At 48.0% G+C, this 19,699-nt stretch overlaps 1 protein-coding gene across 1 annotated transcript in view; it reads right to left on the reverse strand.

Moving 5' to 3' along the window:
• The window catches only part of LOC135056658 (alpha-2-macroglobulin-like), a 256,362-nt gene that overhangs the window by 126,383 nt on the left and 110,280 nt on the right, over nt 1–19,699 (reverse strand). Inside the window, exon 15 of the mRNA XM_063962104.1 lies at nt 8,621–8,776. Within this exon, the coding sequence (XP_063818174.1) occupies nt 8,621–8,776 (156 nt within the window). The remainder of the gene's footprint in view (nt 1–8,620; nt 8,777–19,699) is intronic.

Genomic DNA, 19,699 nt, shown 5'->3' on the forward strand with positions numbered 1-19,699 from the left:
GTGTCGCCGGGACCCCAGCCCGTTACCGCTCATCAGGCGGTGGGTCTGGGCCCGAGGACGGGCTGGCTGGCACTGTGGATGGCTTCCCGTCCTCTGGGGCCTACGCGGGCGCTGGTGTGGACGGGGCGCGGCGGACCCGGTCATCCTTGCTGCTAGGTTCCGGGCCGCTCTTGCTGGCCGGGCGCGGGCGGCGGGGAGGGCTGGGGGTGCAGGCAGGACGCCCGGAGGTGGACGGGCATCGGCCCTCACCTCCGGGTGCAGCGTTGGCGGCTTCGGTGCCACGTTCGGGCGCCCGCGCGCCGCGGTGGGTGGCCGACGGAGGATGTAGTGTCATCCCCATCTCTTCCACCCCGTCGCGGCCGCGAGGCGGTGCCAGGCGAGGGGGGCTGAGCTGGCGGGAGGCGGCGGCAAGTCGGACGAGGCCCGTCGCGGGGTCTCATCCGTCAGTTCCCCATGAAGGCGCGGAAGGAGGGTTAGTGGCGGGAAGAGGCGGGCCACGCGCACGGGGTGCGCGCACGCCCGCGCTCTCCACAGGTGGCGCCGTTCGCGCACGTGTGCGCGCAGCGGCGCCGCTGGTCTCCTTGTCTCCCCGGCTCACTCCCTTGCAGCCGGAGACCGGCGGGGAGCGGGGGCGGGGGGGACACAGCAGAATTGAGCAGGGCAGCGGGGAGTCACGCCGCGGCGCCCTCCCAACGGGCGGAGGGAGCTCCGGCCTACGGGGGGAGGGTGCGCGCGGGGGGTCTGACAGCGGAGGCAGCGCTGGCACCATAAGGCAGACACTGAGGGGGAGCAGTGACTGGTGGGGGACCGGGCCGCTGGTGGTCAGGGGCGCTGCTGGTTCCCCATCGGGCCAGTCTGGGCTTTGGGCATCGGGCCCCCTGTTGGCGCCTGTCGGGCAGGGAGGCGCGCACCGGCATCTGCGGAGGATCCCGCGGGGGACGGCAATGAGTTTTGGGGTGGTCAGGACTCCTCCGGAGAGCTGGCGTCGGCCCTGTCAACGGTGGTGGCGGCATTGGGTCCGCTGGCCGCTGCCGCATCCCCGGGGGTGGCAAGGCGTTCTGGCACGCATGCAGTAGCAAGCGGGTCCGGTACGCGGGCGGTGTCGGCGGCGCAGCGAGTTGCTCGCGCTTGCTGCGAGCTGGGGGCGGCCGCGGCACAGCTGGGTCATCGTTCCGTGCGGGACGAGCAGGGGCGCAAATCGGGGACGTCTTCGCCCCGGGGTGCTAGGCATGCACCGCGATTGGTTTCTGGGTCCTTTGCTCCGTCTTCTTCCTCAGGTGATCGCGGAGAAGTTGAGATGGTGGGGAGCGAGGAAGAGGATGTCGCATTTGCCACACCGGAGGATTCCCTGTCCGAGCAGTCGACGGCATCAGGTGAGGTAGAGCAGTCGGGGTCGGGCTCCAGCACGCGCTCTAGTTCTCGCAGCTCTTCCTCTTCTTCTTCTCTGTCGTCGCCGGCGTCCAAAGTCAGTAGCACGACTACGACGAAAAAGCGCGCGACGAAATACGCCAAGAGGGCGGCGGGTCAGCAGGAGAGGCGGAAGAGACGTAAGCGGCTTAGCGAGGACGCTCGCAGGGCCAAGAAGCGCCGCGATTTGCCTGGGGTAGTCCACTGCGATTACACTGCCGTGATGCGGGGACTGAGGGATAGCTGCAGTAGGAAAATCTGCAGGGGCGATTACGTTGATATGTTCGTCTTGACGAAGGACGCAAAGAAGGACTATAAGTCGGCGTCAGCAAAGAAGGGCATCGGGGCCGAGGCTTTCCGTACCTTCGACAACTGGCTGGCCAGTTTTTGTGTCTTCGCGGCTTGTTACCTAGAAGGTAGGCCTGACGAACATATGAACGTCATTAGATACCTGCATTTAATACACGATATGCAGCGCACATCGTCGGGCATCGAATGGCGGATGTATGACGAGAATTTCCAGGAAAAACAGGACTGCTTGCAGGTGATTGACTTTGGTTGCAAGGACGTGGAAGTCTGGCTCCAAGTCACCCGGGCTTCTCAACCGGCTAGGGAGCCCCGGAATCCGGGGGCGGACGGGCTCCGCGCAGGGTCGTCCGCCCAAGGGACAGGCGCGGACGGCGGATCGGGCAAGACAGGTAGGTTGGCCGTCCGTGGGGGGGGCAGGCCGCCGCAAAAGGGAAGTGCTTCGCATTTAACAATGCGTCCTGTTCCTTCGGCAAGCAGTGTCGGTTTCGACATTTGTGCTTGCAATGTGGCGGCTCCCACCCAGCCTCTACCTGTTTTAAAGGCAGTCGCCAGGGCGCCCGGGGTAAGCAAAGTTACCCAAGACCTGGCGCGAGCGGGAGCGCTCTGCAGAGCCCCAACGCCAATTAATTTGGATACAATGGCCAAGTGGTTGGATTGGTATCCAAATAAGGCGGACGCGCAGTTTTTTGTTTTACGGTTTTCAGTTTGGTTTTCGCTTGCCTGTTGCGAGCAAGGTTTCGTTCCGGGCCCAACGGAATCTCCAGTCTGCTCGTGCCTTGCCGTCGGTTCTGCGGGAGAAAGTGGATAAGGAGATAAGGCTGGGTAGGATGGAGGGACCGTTTATCTCACCCCCGGTGGATGACTTGGTTATCTCCCCAGTGGGGGTAGTTCCCAAGAAGACTCCAGGTGCTTTTAGGCTCATTCAGCATCTTTCTTACCCGTCGGGGTCGTCGGTCAACGACGCGATACCGCCGGCTCATTGCTCGGCGGTGTATCAGTCGTTTGACTAGGCGCTAGAGTTGGTCCGTAGTTACGGCCCTGGGCCCTGATGGCTAAGATAGATGTGGAATCCGCGTTTCGGTTGCTGCCGTTGCATCCGGACTCATTCCGTTTTATGGGTTTTCGGATTGGAGCGGAGTATTTAATCGACAAATGTTTGCCGATGGGATGTTCCGTTTCCTGCTCGTTTTTCGAACGGTTTAGCACATTCCTACATTGGTGCGTGTAGTCTTCATCAGGGGGTCACGGAGTCGCCCATTACTTCGATGACTTCCTGTGTGTGGGTCCGGCGAATTCACCACGCTGCGGCGACTTGCTGTTCAGCATCCGTGCTCTGTTTTTTCACTTCGGCGTTCCTGTGGCCGAGGATAAAACGGAGGGGCCGGTCTCCTGTTTGTAATTTTTGGGGATAGAAATCGACACGTGGCGGGATCGTGTCGACTGCCTCCGGACAAGGTTGCGAAGCTCCGCGAGGCTATCTGCCGGTTCTTAAGGTCGCGGAAAGTCACGCTGCGGCAGGCGCAGTACTTGCTGGGCCTTTTGAACTTTGCTTGTCGGGTAATCCCGATGGGCAGGGTTTTCTGCCGGAAGCTGGAGGGGCGACTGCGGGGTGTGCCAGACCGCATCATTTCGTACGCTTGTCCTCCGAGATTAAGAGGGATTTGGCCGTATGGGCCTCGTTCCTGGAGGACTTCAACGGGGTGTGTATATGGCAGGCCCCAACAGTCAACAGCGCTGGGCTGCAGCTGTTTACCGACGCGGCGGGTTCCTCTGGGTTCGGTTGCTATCTGGAGGGATCTTGGTGCACGGCCTCGTGGCCGGCGGAATGGCATCGCAAGGGTTTAACTAAGGACCTTTTGCTGCTGGAGCCCATTATGGTGGCGCTGGAGGTTTGGGGCGATCGTCTGGCGCATCGCAGCATCTTGTTTAGATGTGACAATCTGGGCATGGTGCATGCGATAAATAACCAGAGGGCGAAATCGCTGGTGGTCCTGAGGGTGCTGGGGCAGTTGCTGTTGACATGCTTGCATAGGAATGTGTGGTTCCGCGCGCAGCATGTGCCTGGTCTGGAGAACGGAATTGCCGAAGCGTTGTCACGAGGTCAGTGGGAGAGGTTTTGTTTGTTGGCATCCGAGGCCGATGAGCAAGGGTTTCAATGTCCCGGTTATGTCTGGCAGGTGATCGGGCCGGACTGGAGGGTCTAGCGATGCGGTCAGTCGCTCTGAACACGCTCAAGGTTTACGGACAAGCTTGGAGCAAGTGGGAGGAGTTTGTCCGAGGACGAAGTCAACAAGGTAAGAGCGGGCATCGGATGATGCTTTCTTTTATTCGGCAGCTGTTTGTTACGGGTAGGTCCAGAGCGGTGGTATCCCGGTACTTAGCTGGTATTTCGTTCTTTAACAAAATCAAGGGTGTCCCTGACGTGACAAAGAGCGGGATTCTGCTTAAGGCGATGAAGGGGTGGGCACGCGTGGCGCCGACGCCGCCTGATAGGAGGCGGCCCATTGATGCGGCCTTGCTTCCGGCTGTCATCATGGCGGTTGGCAGTATCGCGTCGTCTATTTTTGAGTCGCTGCTGTTCCGTTTGGCGTTCTCAATGGCTTATCACGGTGCCTTTCGGGTTTCGGAGCTGGTGGCGCCATCTAAGCGAGCAGATTCGCGCATGCTTCTCGAGGACGTGGTGGTGGGTGAGAGGTCCTTGCTGTGCAGATTGCGTCGCTCTAAGACGGACCAAGTAGGTAGAGGTCGATGGGTCACCTTGGTTTCGGCGCTGGAGGAGAGCATTTGCCCAGTGAGGTTGGCAGTACAATATGCGGCAGTACGGCCCGATGGTCGGGGGTCGTGGTTGCTGCATTATGACGGTCTGCCAGTGACGAAATATCAGTTTCGTTGGATGCTGGGTCGCTGTCTGGCGAGCTTGGGCCTTCCACCCACTGCTTTCGGGACGCATTCCTTCCGCATCGGGGCTGCGACGTCGGCTGCGTCGGCAGGGTTTTCCGTGGCTGAAATCCAGGCGGTGGGGCGATGGAAGTCGTCGAGTTACAGACGATATATTCGCCCCGTTGCATGATATGTTTGCTTGAATATGGTTTTGTTTATTTGTAGTTGTATAAGTCCTGTTGTAAAGTTCGGTACGTCCTTGTGTGGTGTATCTGTTTGTCTCCCCTGTTTATCCTACTCAGGGATTAGCCACTCGCCGCTGCTGGCAGCGGGGGTCTGGAGTTCTTTTGCGATTTTTTGCCTGACTTGATGGACTGAATTCTAATCTACAATTCGGCTGATCAGTTCTAATCAAAGTCCCTCAGCAGGTTTTTATGCTTTCACCTCCAGCTGAGTTCTTACATGTTTTTCCCATTTTATACCCCCCTCCCCCCCCCCCGTTTATTTTCTTATTTTAATTTTGATTTTTCCCCATTGTGTGTTTATGTTCTGCTTCAAATTGGCTGGAAGCTTGTGCAGATCGGCTAGGCCGTTACTTCTGCAAGACACAAAAATCCATTTTTTATTTTGGCAGATCCTTCAGGTTAATGCATTTAATAAACTCTGCTTTAGATTCTTATTAACCGAATTTTTACCCCTTTCCTTCTCTTCAGGTTGGGTAGACAATGATTTGGCAGTCTGGGTGGTTGGCCACTCTTATGTGTACTGGGCAGCCAGGTTTTTGGCCTCGGAGGGGGCGCAGATGTTTCCTAGGGCTCATGGCGTTCGTTGGCTTGGTTGGCGGGGAATGATGTGGAAAGATCTGAAGAGTAGATTAGTCAGTCAGGCCAGCGAGCATGGAGTCCCTAGGGTACTGGTTGTCCATTTAGGTGGCAACGACCTGGGGAAGAGGACATCTTTGGAGCTGCGGTGGGCCATGATGAAGGATCTGGCCTGTGTGGCCGCAGCATGGACCAATTGTGTCTTGGTGTTCTCAATGATGGTGCCAAGGTTGAGTTGGCGAGGTGTGGCAGACGGTCGCCTGATTGATGAGGCCAGGCAGAAGGTGAATGGGGCGGTGGCGAAGTGGGTGTTGTCCCACGGAGGCAAAGTGGTTCGCCACCCTAGGATTCGGTTTCGAGACAGTCACCTTTTTCGGCCTGATGGTGTGCATCTGTCCAATGAGGGGATGATGCTTTTCCTGGAGGATCTGTTTCTTGTGTTGCAGGAGTTAGGTTGAGGTTATGGTGGCGGTGCGAAGACTCTGGGGAGGAGTCTTTCGCTGTTGGCGGAAAAGAACGGCAGGTTGTAGTTTGTCTTGTTAGCTGTAGTGATTTACAGTTTGGTGTGGTTTAGGTGCACTCACCTCCATTGACTTTTAAGGCCGCTCGACCACCCGTCCGGGGGCAGCGGCATCACCCATCAGGGTGGGTAGTCACCGTGGGGGTATGAGTTGGGCACCTATTACCGATTTTATAGTTTGTATTTAAATTAGGATAGTTTTGAATTTTAACGTTTTAAGGTTAGCGTCAGTTTAATAGAGCCGTTCTTTTTTCTGCCACCATATGCCGGTTGAATCGGCATGTTAAATAAATTTTTCAATTTACAGGTTTACTAATGGCTAGGGTACAATAAATAGCTAACAATTTTCTGCCAAATTCAAGTCTCCGTGTCATTATTTCTTGGTATTAAAGGTAATGAATGCTTTACTTTTGAATAAGGGGTCCACAAATTATCATTAGGAGGTTTATGAACTTCATACCTGTCTTAGCATGGTCAGATTGCTGGCACTTTAAGAACCACAACTCTCCACAACTACAAGCTTGCCCTGGTACCTTTACTTCAGTATCTCCTGTAATGATTTTTTATTTATTTTTTAAAAATTGTAAAGTTGTATCCTTTGGGCTACTTGTGGGCAGTAGGACCAGGTAAATGTGTGAAATAAAGAAGGGGGGAGGCAGTCGTGGTAGGGGCACAGGGAGGAGATTGTGTGGGGCTGACAGGGGGAGATTGTGTGTGACCATTGGTGTGAAAACTAGTGAGGCAGACACTGTGGTTCAGTAGGACTGATCCAGCACCACTGCCACTGACAGGGATCCCGGGCTGACAAGAGCAGCCCTGGTGGTGATGATGGTGATGTAATAGGCAGACACTGCAGGCTAGTGTCTTCCTACATATCATTCAGTTGGGAGGAAACTTTCCGCCTACACTAGACAATTAAAACATGTTTGATTTTCCCTACTAGTTGGTCCCACTGTTTTTTGCAGTTTTTCAGTGCGGAAGCAAATTAATGATTATCGCTTGCACCCACACACTGCCAGATTATCATTCCAACCATCATAGTAGTTGTTTGGTTGAAATGATATTGTTCTGCTGTACGGCCAGCTTTAGTCCTCCTTATAGTGAGGTACACATAATGCATAAAAAGGGAAAATAGGAATTCAAACATCTAAGTTCAAAAATACACAGCTAATTTATTAGTGTAGAGCTGCAGCGCCTGTCTTCCAGTGGAGAGCCTAGGTGATACAGTACGTGTATTTATCACCACCACTGCTTATTGAAGCTTATTTGTTTAATCGCTTTTTTTATGCAACAAAAAAAAGTCAAGATTCAGTCATTTTAAAATGACAAACTACTGTATGTGACGTGAAATTTGATTAAGTGTAAAATCCATCCTATATTTCATTTTGAATATTAAATAATACATAAAATGAAATAGTTATAAAATGAAATAGTCAAATGAACCTATCCTCATTTCTGTGAACTAAATATCTACATAATAAAATATTAAAATAAATAGGGTAATTTTAATATTTTGGGCGGGACTGTCATGTGAAAAATTGGACATATTGAGGCCATAACATAAATATGGTTGTTGTTTTTTTGGTGTGATTTATGGTCTATTATAAATGTGAATATTGTTATTTGTTGGAGAGAAATGAAACCATTTAGAGGAGAATTCAATTAGCCCAGATAATTTTTTGGGAGAGAAAAAAATGGGGTTTTATTGCAATTTTTTCCTGATGTTTTGCTTTGGGCAATTCAATTTTCTCCTGAAAAATTATCTATTTTCAGGCGAAATCACATAGAATCCGTGATAAGTTCACGGACCTACTGTATGTGTTTTTGCAGTCGTGATCGTGAAAATGGGACTATTTATCAGGGATTTGTTTGCTTGACTCACGCAGGTAAAGTAAAATCCCCAATGAGTGCCAGCTTTGAGGTGGGTGGGAGGGGGGGACGGTCAATTTGCCACGGTTATTGACAGCGGCTAATTGATTTCCCCCCTTACAGAGAATTGACTATAGTGTTTAACTGTACTGTGACAGAAAAGTCCATGAGCAAGCTAGTGTCTAAAAAGCTTCTTTCAAGTGGCTTTCTGAAGTTATTCTCTCCTAACAATGTGGTAGCAGCCTTCCAGTCATCACATACTGCATTGAGCTGTGTACTCTTTCAACTTCTCAGGGTCTTAAGCCTTAGAGAAGGAACTATTACCATTGACAGTTGGACTAAGTATCTATGGAACTGTGGGAGGTTGTAGTGGAATCCATAAAGAAAGTAGCTGGAGTTCCCAAGCCATTTCTAAAGCAGAATAGGCCAAAAAGTTGTAACTTTTTTTGAGTCTGCTTTACAACTTGAAATCCAGCAATCACATGAACCATTGACATATAGACCCCCATTTATCAAGCCTTGGAGAGTGATAAATAGCATGGTTATAAAGTACCAACCAATCAGCTCCTAACTGTCATTTTTCAAACACAGCCTGTGACATGTCAGTTAGGAGCTGATTGGCTGGTACTTTATCACCATGCTATTTATCACTCCCCATAGCTTGATAAATGGGGGGCCTTTATCACCAAATATTTTGGCTAATAGAAATAACAGTATCACCAGAAGATCACATTAGGTAATGAATATCTTGAATAAGGAAGGAGAAGCCATGGCATTTAGTTTAATCATAGTATAAGAATAAATCTAAACTTACTAAAACATCTGATAATGAAATCTCCTCATGAGGTGCATGAAGTAAGAAACCTTTATCCACAGATCGCACGGAGCACCAGGATCCAGAGTCTGCTGTAACCTTAAGATTCACCTTTTCTCCAGGACGGACCTGAGCTTCAGAGAAACTGAGATGGACCTGTGAAATATTACACATTAAGCAAAAGGAAAAAAGAAGATTTGAAAGTAAAAATATTACTTGATTTAGTATATTCAATTGATGTCGAATTACTTAAATTGTCGAAAAACGGGGCTTTTTCGACCAAAAAACCATGTCCAGTCGGATTCGACAATTCAATACGGGACTTATCGACAAAAAACCTGTTGTTTCAGTTTCGACTTTTGACTATTCGACAATTTCATGCCAGGATACCTAGGATAAACTTCTCCAAATCCACTCCTCTTTCCTCACTCCCGTTTTTGAGACTTCAGGGAGACGAGCAGCCATTACAGTCAGCTCTCTTGTGGAATCGTTTTTTTAGGACAATCCCTGCGTTTTCCAACATATATATCCTATTTTTTTTATATCCTATATATGATTCCAAACGGCGGGAAGTCGAATCCAGGCCGCCCACTATTCGACGATTGGTCCGTTTTCGACAGATGGCGTGTCGAATCCATTTTTAATTGAATATGTCGAATTCAGGGTCCTGGGTGGAGGGTTTCGGCTGTTGAATAGTGTTGAATCCAAAAACTGACGATTCCACGCCGTAATTCAACATCAATTGAATATACCCCATTATCTGATATACAAATGCGTTCTCATACAGTCGCTTCAAAACAGCCCCTCTTCGAGCGTCAGGTCCCATGAGACTGCTTTTGTTGGACGTCTTTGTTTCCGAATTTGCATCTTTAATTTGTTCTTTTTTTTGTAAATTCTATTTATTGGAGTTTATATATACAGACAACAAATATGGAGATGAAAGTTAAAACCAGGGGATGACCAGGTGGGCTTCGTCCCATCCAGACAGGCTCTCGATAATACTAGATGCGTAATTGATATTATTCACCACATTAACCTACAGAAGATCCCGTCTTTGGCACTCGCTTTAGACGCGGAGAAAGCCTTTGACAGGGTATCTTGGCCCTTCATGCAGCAGACCCTCCAGCGTTTTGGCTTTCAAGGTAAATTTCTCCAGACCATTCAGGCCTTATACAAAAACCCCTCGGCGTCAGTACATTCTAACGGCTTGCTGTCAGACACCTTTAAAATCTCAAAAGGAACCCGCCAGGGGTGTCCACTATCTCCTCTTATATTCGCACTTGTTATCGAGCCCCTCGCAAATCGCATCTGCGCTAACCTTGACATCTCCGGGATCTGTGTCCATCACGCCCAATACACCATTTCTCTCTTTGCCGATGATATCCTTTTGACCTTGACAAACCCAACTATTTCTCTCCCGAACCTCTTCCGAGAACTATCCATATATGGTAACCTCTCGGGATACAAGATTAAATAGACGAAATCTGAAGCCCTCTCCCTACACATCCCTAAACCTATAAAATCCCAATTGCAAAGGAATTTTAACTTTTCATGGCACAAACGTTCGCTTAAATATCTTGGGGTTTCCATCACTAAATCCTACAGTTCTCTCTACCGAGCTAACTATCCCCCGCTAATCGCTTCTATTCTTAAGGATATCCATCAATGGGAATCATACTTACTCTCTTGGGTGGGACGTATCAACGCAATAAAAATGAACGCTCTCCCCAAACTCCTATACTTATTCCAGACGCTTCCGATCTCGATCCCCCACCAGACTCACTACCCTCCAATCTTCTCTATGTAAATTTATTTGGAACCACAAGAAACCCAGAATATGACGAGACATTCTAGTTAAGCATTCTCGGAATGGCAGTCTAAGCCTTCCCATCCTCCGGCGATATTAGGATGCAGCTAGGTTGAGCCAAATGATTGCCTGGCATGCCCCAAAACACACTAAACGGTGGATTGACCTGGAAAGTGATCTCCTGGGAATCCCATCGATTTCATACTTACCTTGGCTCTCTAGCAGGCAACGCCCACAACCTCGCCACCCTTCACCCACAATAGAATTGACACTTAGCCATTGGCAGAATTTGAACAAAAAACTAAAACTTTCCACTCATCCCTCCCCTCTGACCCCCATCTGGTATAACTCAGCATTTCCCCCGGGGCTCTCCCACCAAATGGCCCGCCCTTGGATTTCTGCAGGCCCGCCCTTGGATGGCCCGCCCTTGGATTTCTGCAGAATTCACCACTTCACAGGGACACACACCATTAGATCATTTTCTGATTTACAAAATACATACAATTTACCCAACTCTCTGTTTTCCCAATATCTTCAAATCCGTCACTTTATTTCTTCTCTTCATTCCCATTCCCATTGCCAGTTCCCTCCCCTCTCAAGAGATTCTGCATATATAACTCAACTGATAGGGGCGCTATTTCTTTCCTCTACAAATCCATCCTCATCCCTGAATATCCCCCTCTCGAGCCGCACGAGCTAGCATGGGAGGCGGATCTCGGGCAAAAATTCGACGAGGAGGGGTGGAGCGCAATTCGTTCCGCGATCTCACAATGCTCCATCAGCGTAGCAATTCGCGAAAACTCGTACAAATATACACGAAATGGTACTTGGTTCCGGATCGGCTACACAGGATTTATCCGGATACCTCCGACCTTTGCTGGAGGAACTGCGGCCAGGTGGGCACATTTTATCACATTTGGTGGACCTGTCCGGTAATCGTTCAGTATTGGGCGATGGTTCGCATGCTCTCCTCTCAACTAATCGATTTATCCGCACCTCTCTCACCCGCTAACTTTCTTCTCTGCGCTCCGTCCGACGCTATTTCTAAGGATTCGAAGAAATTGATCCTCTTCATCTCTTGCGCAGCTAAATATCAAATAGCGCGTAACTGGAAGAGCCCTGAAGCTCCCAGTCGTCAGGCACTAATAAACAGAATTTGGTTTGTCGCAAACATGGGATATATTACTAGCCTCCAACGCAACTCCGTACAAAAATTCCACGCCATCTGGCTTCCCTGGTACCGATACCATGACCATCCCCTCCCAGGATTGAACTAAGCACAAATTCCTATCTATAACTTTTTTTCCCTCCCCCTAATCCCCTCCCCCCCACTTTTTTCTCCTCTCTCCCCCACCCCCTTATTTCCTCCATACTTAATGGGCCCCCAACCCAGAGTAGGACCTCTTCTTCTTCTTCTCCTTCTTCTTTCTCCACCTCTTGATTTCTCTCTCCAATTCTCCTCTTCCCATTTTCTTGACCTTTCTACATTTCCACATACCTATTGCTTCAATTTTAGCTCGTAACATCACGAGCTTGAGTTTCTCCCTGATGTTATGTCTTTCTCTTCTCTAAATCTGTCTTACTACTCCCACTTTCATTCTCCAGATATAACATTATTGTATTATTAAGTCTTATCCTTCTACTGTCTTTTTTCTTTCTTCTGGAGAAATTTGATGTGTATATTATAATACTGGCTCCCTAGCCACAGGAATACCGATTGTATCACTGTTATTTTCTCACTTGCTGTTCCGTATGTTTCTCCCTTTCAATAAAAAAACTACATGATTGAAAAAAAAGAAAGTAAAAACCAGGGGAATGTGAAGGTGCAGCAATATACATCACATACAAACAATGTGCAAAGTTCAGAATGCTGACGCAGGAATCCCGACAGCCAGCATCCTGAATGTTAGTATGCTAGGGAGGGTTAGGGTTAGGCTGCGGGGAGGGAGGGTTAGGGTAAGGGAAAGGGGTAAGTTTAATAAATTTCATTCAAAATGTCGATATTGTGGTGGTCAGGATGCCGCTGTCGGTATTCTGACCACCGGCATCCCGTACCCAACCCCCATAAAATATTCCCACCAGGCCATTTATACAGTATTATACAGTATATAAAGTATAGATGGCACTCAAGGACTTTTAAATTGAAAGTATACTGTGAACAAAGTAAAAAAAAATTGCAGGGTTTGCGGGTTAGGGGGCGCTAGGCTGAAGGTTTGCCTAGGGTGCAGAGAGACCTTGTACCACTCCTGAGCATAGCATAACAAATCAATTGACACGAACATACATCTACAGTACATTCCATATAAAAAAGCAAGGGAGGCTGAACTAAGCACGAGACAAGGGGAAAGGAGGCACAGAAGGAGTGTGTGTGTGTGTGTGTGAGTGTGTGTGTGTGTGTGTGTGTGTGTGTGTGTATCTGCGTGCGTGCGAGAAGGAGTGATGACTCAGCACAAAGTAAAGCTACGAGTAATGTCAGATGAAAAGAAATAATAAAACATGCGTGGTTATATCAGTATGAAGGTTCTAAGAGTAGGCTGTGGAATAAAAACCTTCCGGTAGTCATATCTAGACACATAATGTGAGACTGGGTTGGTTTATTAAGATGTTCTATAAAAGGACCCCATTTTCTATAATAGCTCTCAATCCCAATCTCCACAATCGCCAAGGTGGCACATCTATCAAAATACAAAAGTTACAGCAGTTTTTGTTTGACTTCAGTAATTATAGGAGAGGAGGCAGAAGTCCAGCGTGCTAATATACATTTTTGGATACAGCAACTACAGTATGACTGTGAGAAGAGGAATCACTGATTTTTGGAAAATCCTGTGGGTTTCTTTTTTTCCCATTTTTTAACTGCATTTTTATTTACATATTTTGTGGCAGATGCCTTATTTTTGTTTTGCACAGCTCCCAGTTACATGCATATGAGCATACCTGTGTGCCCCAGTTACACTCATGTGAGCATACCTGTGTGTCTTGTTTATTTTATTCATATTTTATTTTTAAATAAAGAAGCCCCTTAGATTTTTTAGCAGCCCCTCCTGAGCCCCCACAGGAGCCCCAAATCAGGAAAGTTGAGTTTGTGTGGGTTCCGTACAGTACTAAGCAGGACTGTGCAGTGATTTTTTTGTTATTGAGCCCCTGTCCTAGTGGAGCTTACCACTCTAGTCCAAACTCATTTCATATTACAAGTAGGACTGTGGGAGGAAGCAGTGCAAACCTCTGTGCCACCAGCATTACTCAGCCTGTGAAGCCAGACATCTTCCTGGCTGTAAGCCACCATGAGACTCCGTACTGGGCCCTTATTCAGTTACTGTTTGTGCCTCACAGGAGCTCCTGGCCCATCTAGTGCTGCAGTGCAATGGAAAGCTGATGTAATGCAAGATCACTGAAACTCTGTTCTTCTAACACCACAAGTTCTTGCGATAACCCAACGCAGCCCTTACATTGTACAATTATTAAGGAGAAAACATTTACAAAATAAAATAAAAGAACCCTGTTCAACACATGTGCATCTTGTAAATAATCCCAAAATGTGGAAAATTAATAAATCAAAATTAAGGTTGACTAATTGGAGCCAATAATTTGAGTCCCTAACATGAAATAGATGAGAAGAAGCTCTCTCTAATGCTGGGTACACAGTGCACACTAGAAGATATATCTACTAGAGATTAGGGGGTTCAGACAAGGCACCCCTGGAATTGTACGGCAGTGCCTCTGGACTTATACAGCAGATAGGCAGCACCCCTGGACTTATACAGCAGATAGGCAACACCCCTGGAGAATAACAAAGCACAGCAGACAGGTAGCAGCACCCCTGAACTTAAACGGCAGTGGGGCAGCACCCCATGACTGAAAGGCCAGAGGGGCCGCACCCCATATAGGGCAACACCCCTGGAATGATGTGGCAGACAAAGAAAAGACGTGCAAGATGGAATTGTCCTTGGACCCTCACCACCCACCCATATATTGTATAAACCGGACATGCACACTTTAACAAACCAGTCATTTCAGCGACAGGGTCTGCCACACGACTTTGTCTGAAATTATTGGTTTGTTTGTTCCCCCACAAAAAAAGAAGCAATTAATCTCTCCTTGCACAAACTGGCTCTACAGAGGCAAGATGTCATCCTCATCATCTGATTCCTCACCCCCTTCATAATTTATATCCTCACAGAGAAATAATTCCACAGCGAAGAGGTGGATTTTGGGGTATTTAGCCTGGGCATGACAATGGGCTTTTTCATCACATGGCCAACAACTGTCTCCATAGGTCTAAAAACGTATACCATATAAAAATATATATTACAAGGAAGCGCATATATGTATTTGATTAAAAATTGTAGATATTCTTTATTTATTTAATAATCAATTTTCTTAATAATGCATAGCATAATATAACTTTAAAACACACCAAATCTGCAGTGCAAAAAAAGTCCAGAAACCGTGACTATTACCGTCCAGATAACCACATACCGCTGGAGCTCCAATAATGGATATTCTTTAAGCACACAAGGCGCTATTTCTGTAACTCCTAGGTGAAGAGCTGGTTATTTTTGAAATTATATATGTTGTTACTTTGTATCCACAAGCCAGAACAATATGCTTTGGTAGAAACTGCAAATGTTCACAATGTGCCTTCCGCACAGCAGCTAGTATCCCCTTTCTCTCCCTACCGCCAATGATTGTTGCTCACCACAGCCGTGCGTTGAAGCCTCAGTACGGCTAGATCTTAAACGGTTAGTACCGTAATGTAATGACCATGAGATCAGATAATTTCTTTTTTTTTCTTTTTCTTGTTAATAATTTTTGCTTCTTGGATTTCACATGCCCTCTATGACATTGGGCATCAGCCTTAGCAGATGACATTGATGTAATTGCATCATCAATATCATGACTGGTGGAAGCACCAGCTTCAGAACTAGTACTAGGAACTGGAAGTGGTTCCTGATCTTTCACTATTTTTTCCTCCAAATTTTTGTTCCCCATTTCACAGGACAGTGCCCCTTTATTATTACAGCACACAGAACAGTGCCCCTTTATATTTACAGCACCCCTGTATTTTTACAGCATACAGGAAAGGGCTAGTGTTCCTTTATTTTAACAACACCCCTGTATTTTTACAGCATACAGGACAGGGACACAGCACCCCTGTATTTTCACAGCACCCCTGTTTTTTACAGCATACAGTACAGGGCCAGTGTTCCTTTATTTTTACAACACCCCTGTATTTTACAGCATTCAGGACAGGGACACAGCACCCCTGTATTTTCACAGCGCCCCAGTATTTTTACAGCATACAGGAAAGGGCCAGTGTTCCTTTATTTTTACAACACCCCTGTATTTTTACAGCATACAGGACAGGGACACAGCACCCCTGTATTTACACAGCACCCCTGTATTTTAACAACACCCCTGTATTTTTACAGCATACAGGCTAGGGCGTATGTTCTTTTATTTTTACAACACCCCTGTATTTTTACAGCATACAGGACAGGGACAAAGCAACCCTGTGTTTTCACAGCAACCCTTAATTTCACGGCACCCCTTATTTTCACAGTACCCTTGCATTTTTACAACACCCCTGTATTTTTTATAGCACACAGAACAGTGCCCCTGTACATCACATGACAGCAACACCCCTGTACAGTACCCCTAAAAGCACAGGACATGCCAGGAAAGCACCCCTGTACAGCACAGGACAGCAACACCCCAGTACAGCACCCCAAACAGCACAGCACACCCCTGGACAGCAAGCCTCTACAGCACCCCTAACAGCACAGGACACCACCCCTAAATAGCACACACTGACCCCACCCGATGCCACCACCCACAGAGAGACAGATGTCTGTCCCCTCACTCTCCAAGTCCGGAGTGAAAATGGTGGTGACACGCGACTCCTTGTATGGAATCCAAAACCTGCACGAATCCGACAGCAGGATGATGATGTTTTCCCTCATTCTGGGATCCGAGTCTGGCGGGAAGTCCCGAGCCGGACTCGGTTCTGGGCTCGGATCCTGAAGTCCGGGGGGTTCGGATCTCGGACATCCGAACCCGCTCATCTGTAATTATAATATAAGGCTAGTGAGTGAGTTTTCAGAAGCCTGTTATGAACCACAAGCAGTGGTTCATTCCTGTTTGCTTTCTGTTCATGAATTTTATGTTATATTTCTGTTTGCATGCCAGGATTTCTATTGTACTTGTTTAGAAGACTCTTGTTGGCTGCCTGTGGTGAGTCTGTGTAACTGCAGCCTATTTTCTATGTGTTAAGCCTCACCTGTCAGATAATTTAGTCATTATGTGGGGAGTCTGTGTACTGCAGTCTGGCTCTTGTCTTTGTAGCCTCACCTGCCAGTATTTTGGCCATTACCTTGTGCCTGGCTTCCAGCCATCCTGATTGGGGCGTGCTTCCCTAATTGCCCAGCTAGCCCTGCAGTCCAGCGCCGGTGATAGAAGTTTGTTATTGACCCTGTATGTTCCAGTTCTTGATTAGCTTCCTGCAAGCTTGTTCCTGGTCCCTGTCAGCAGTTCCTGGTCCCTGTTAGCAGCTTCCTGTGGAGCCTGTCTTCCTGCCTCTGGTGTGTTCCTGCATCCAGCTTGTGTACTCCAGTGTCCTGTGTCCAGTTTCCTGCAGTCCTCCGAGTTGACTTCCAGTAAAGTGGTCTGGTATCCGAAGCTTCTGGGTCCCGGTCGTTTCCTGCGCACACCTGTCATGGTGTCGTGAGTAGCGGCTCTGCCGCACTTTATGGCTGAAGACGTAATGTCTTTATCTATTTTTGGTTGTGTTTTCCGGAGGTTTCCGCATTGCTGTCCTCGCCTTATTTCGATGGGTTCATATTTGGCAGTTAGGTTGCATTACTTGATTTGCTGTTGTTCCAGGCGGCTGCGCCGCACATAAACTACTTTGTTATTTTTTGTATCCTTCTCTGTTTTAGTCGTGTCAATCTTAGTTAGTTTTCCCCTTGTCCTTCTCTGTCTCGGTTAACGCCTTGTCACCTATTAAGACCGGGGGGCATCGGAGTCTTGGTGGATTTAATTCGCCCATTCAAACGCGGCTGCCATGGGCACAAGAAACCATTGTCTTGCAGGTGTTAATCGACCACTGGGAAGGACAACGGAGTCAGGGATTTTTGTTAGTGGTAGCTGCGTATCTCAGTTCTACCGCAGCTTCACGTATCCGTACTCGGAACTCTTCTATTGCCACCCAATCTCTTGGGTTCCAAGTACGTTGAACATAACAAAGCCTGTGAAGATGGAATAGCCGAGAGGACTCTTCAAACATTAACTAATGAATGGTAGCCCCAGATGAAGGCTGTCTGGTTTGAGTGGATGATGTGAGAGAAAATCACATTCAGCCTGTCTGCAAGGATCTTCGTCAACAATTTGTAATCCTGGTTTAATAAGGAAATAGGGCGATAAGAGCCAAGGGAGGATAAATCTTTACCAGGTTTAGGAAAACGCTTCAAGACAGCCAAACTGAAATAAAGTGGGAGTGATTGACATGAGAGTAACGCATTACTGTAAATGCAGTAATTTAGAGTCCCCTATCTTTGGATAGAGGATTTTGTTGAAGTCACCACTCAGACGATCAGGGCCGGGTGCTTTGGCTGATTTTAACTGCTTAATGACTTTACTAACCTCTTCCAATGAGATTGGATCTAGTAAGGACTTTGGGGGTGATTCAGACCTGATCGCTAGACTGTTAAAATTGTCCTGCGATCAGATAGTCACCTCCCAAGGGGAGTGTATACTCACCCTGCAAGTGTGCAATCACATGTGTATGCTGAGCAGATAAAAATCCCTTAGTCAGCGGACAGCTGCAATTCACCTCACTCACCAGTGAATGGTTTTTACCAGTGTGTGCAGTCTCTGCGCAGCCTAGGACTTACTCCTACAGTGTGATCAGAACAGGCTGATCGGGTCCGGAGCTGACGATACACACCCTCCCCGAAAACGCTTGGGCACGCCTGCGTTTTTCCTGCCACTCCCAGAAAACGGTCAGAAAATGGCCTTCTCATGCCAATTAGCTTACGAATGGCTGTGCGATTAGAATTTTTGCACCAGCTTGTCGCTGATTGGCAATTCCTATTGTTTGCCAACGCGCGTGCGCTTTTCGGTGCATATGCATGTGCAGCTTAACACTGATCCCCCACTGTGCGAAAACGGACAGCAGCGATCAAGTCTGAATCACCCCCTGTGGCAGGGGGAACATCTCGGAAGGGTAAGGAATCCCAAAAGGAGGGAGCATAGAAATCAGCAGGAGGATGTGTGGAGGAGTTAGATGCAGAGGGGATAGAGAAAGGTGGTTTAAGAGAGGAGTAAAGAGAGTCATAAAAGGATCTCATCATATCAGTAATTTGGGCCCCAGAAGTTTTGAGCCATCAATCCTACAGAATGAATTTGTGACCAGGAGGGTGGGTGGGTACGATTGTAGAGGTTAGTCAGAAGATGGATGGTTTTATTTACAAAATAAAACCATCCAGGAGGGTGGGTGGGTTCGATTGTAGAGGTTAGTCAGAAGATGGATGGTTTTATTTACAAAATTATGTAATAGACAATTAATAGAAAATAAGTAACAGTCTCCCATATTTTGGAGGTACTCATAAACATCCGGGCTCCAATGTCTGGATCATGAAATTAATTTTGGGATTGGGATTAAGGAAAAAAGGAGTAATAAATGCATTATATTATTAAATGTATTTTTCTTTTTTCATTACCCCTGTCTTCCCTGCTATCCATCTAATGGTGCCCATACACTTATGAGATAATCGGTGCTATCCTTCGATTTCGACCACATCTGTGAGAGAAATCGAAGGATTGTCTGCACATTTTAGGTACCTTGAGACGCGATGTGCGGGCACGCCGCTCGAATATCACGTCTCAAGATATTATGTGCTGCACTTAATATTTCTCGCATTGCAGTGCGATCGCATGTGGTTTTAAAACCACATGAGTTATATCGCACTGCGATGTGCGATGGGCACCCGCCGGGAGCGGCCAGAAGCCGCTCCCACTCGGCGGTGACATGCCCATCATGTGATTACCATGCGATCTATCGCATGCTCGCATGGTAATCACTTTGGCAGTTCAGGTGCGATTTCATCGCACCTGAACTGCCGGTGCGATGCCCCGCAATGTCGCGTCGCGGGGCATCAACAAGTGTATGGGCAGCATAACCCCTTCTGTCCTCTCTACTATCCGTCTCACCCTTCCTGTCCTCTCTGCCATCCATCTCCTCATCTGTTCTCTCTGCCATCCATCTCCCTCTCCTT

The sequence above is a fragment of the Pseudophryne corroboree genome, chromosome 3, assembly GCF_028390025.1.
Source record: "Pseudophryne corroboree isolate aPseCor3 chromosome 3, aPseCor3.hap2, whole genome shotgun sequence".
NCBI classification, from domain to species: Eukaryota; Metazoa; Chordata; class Amphibia; order Anura; family Myobatrachidae; genus Pseudophryne; species Pseudophryne corroboree.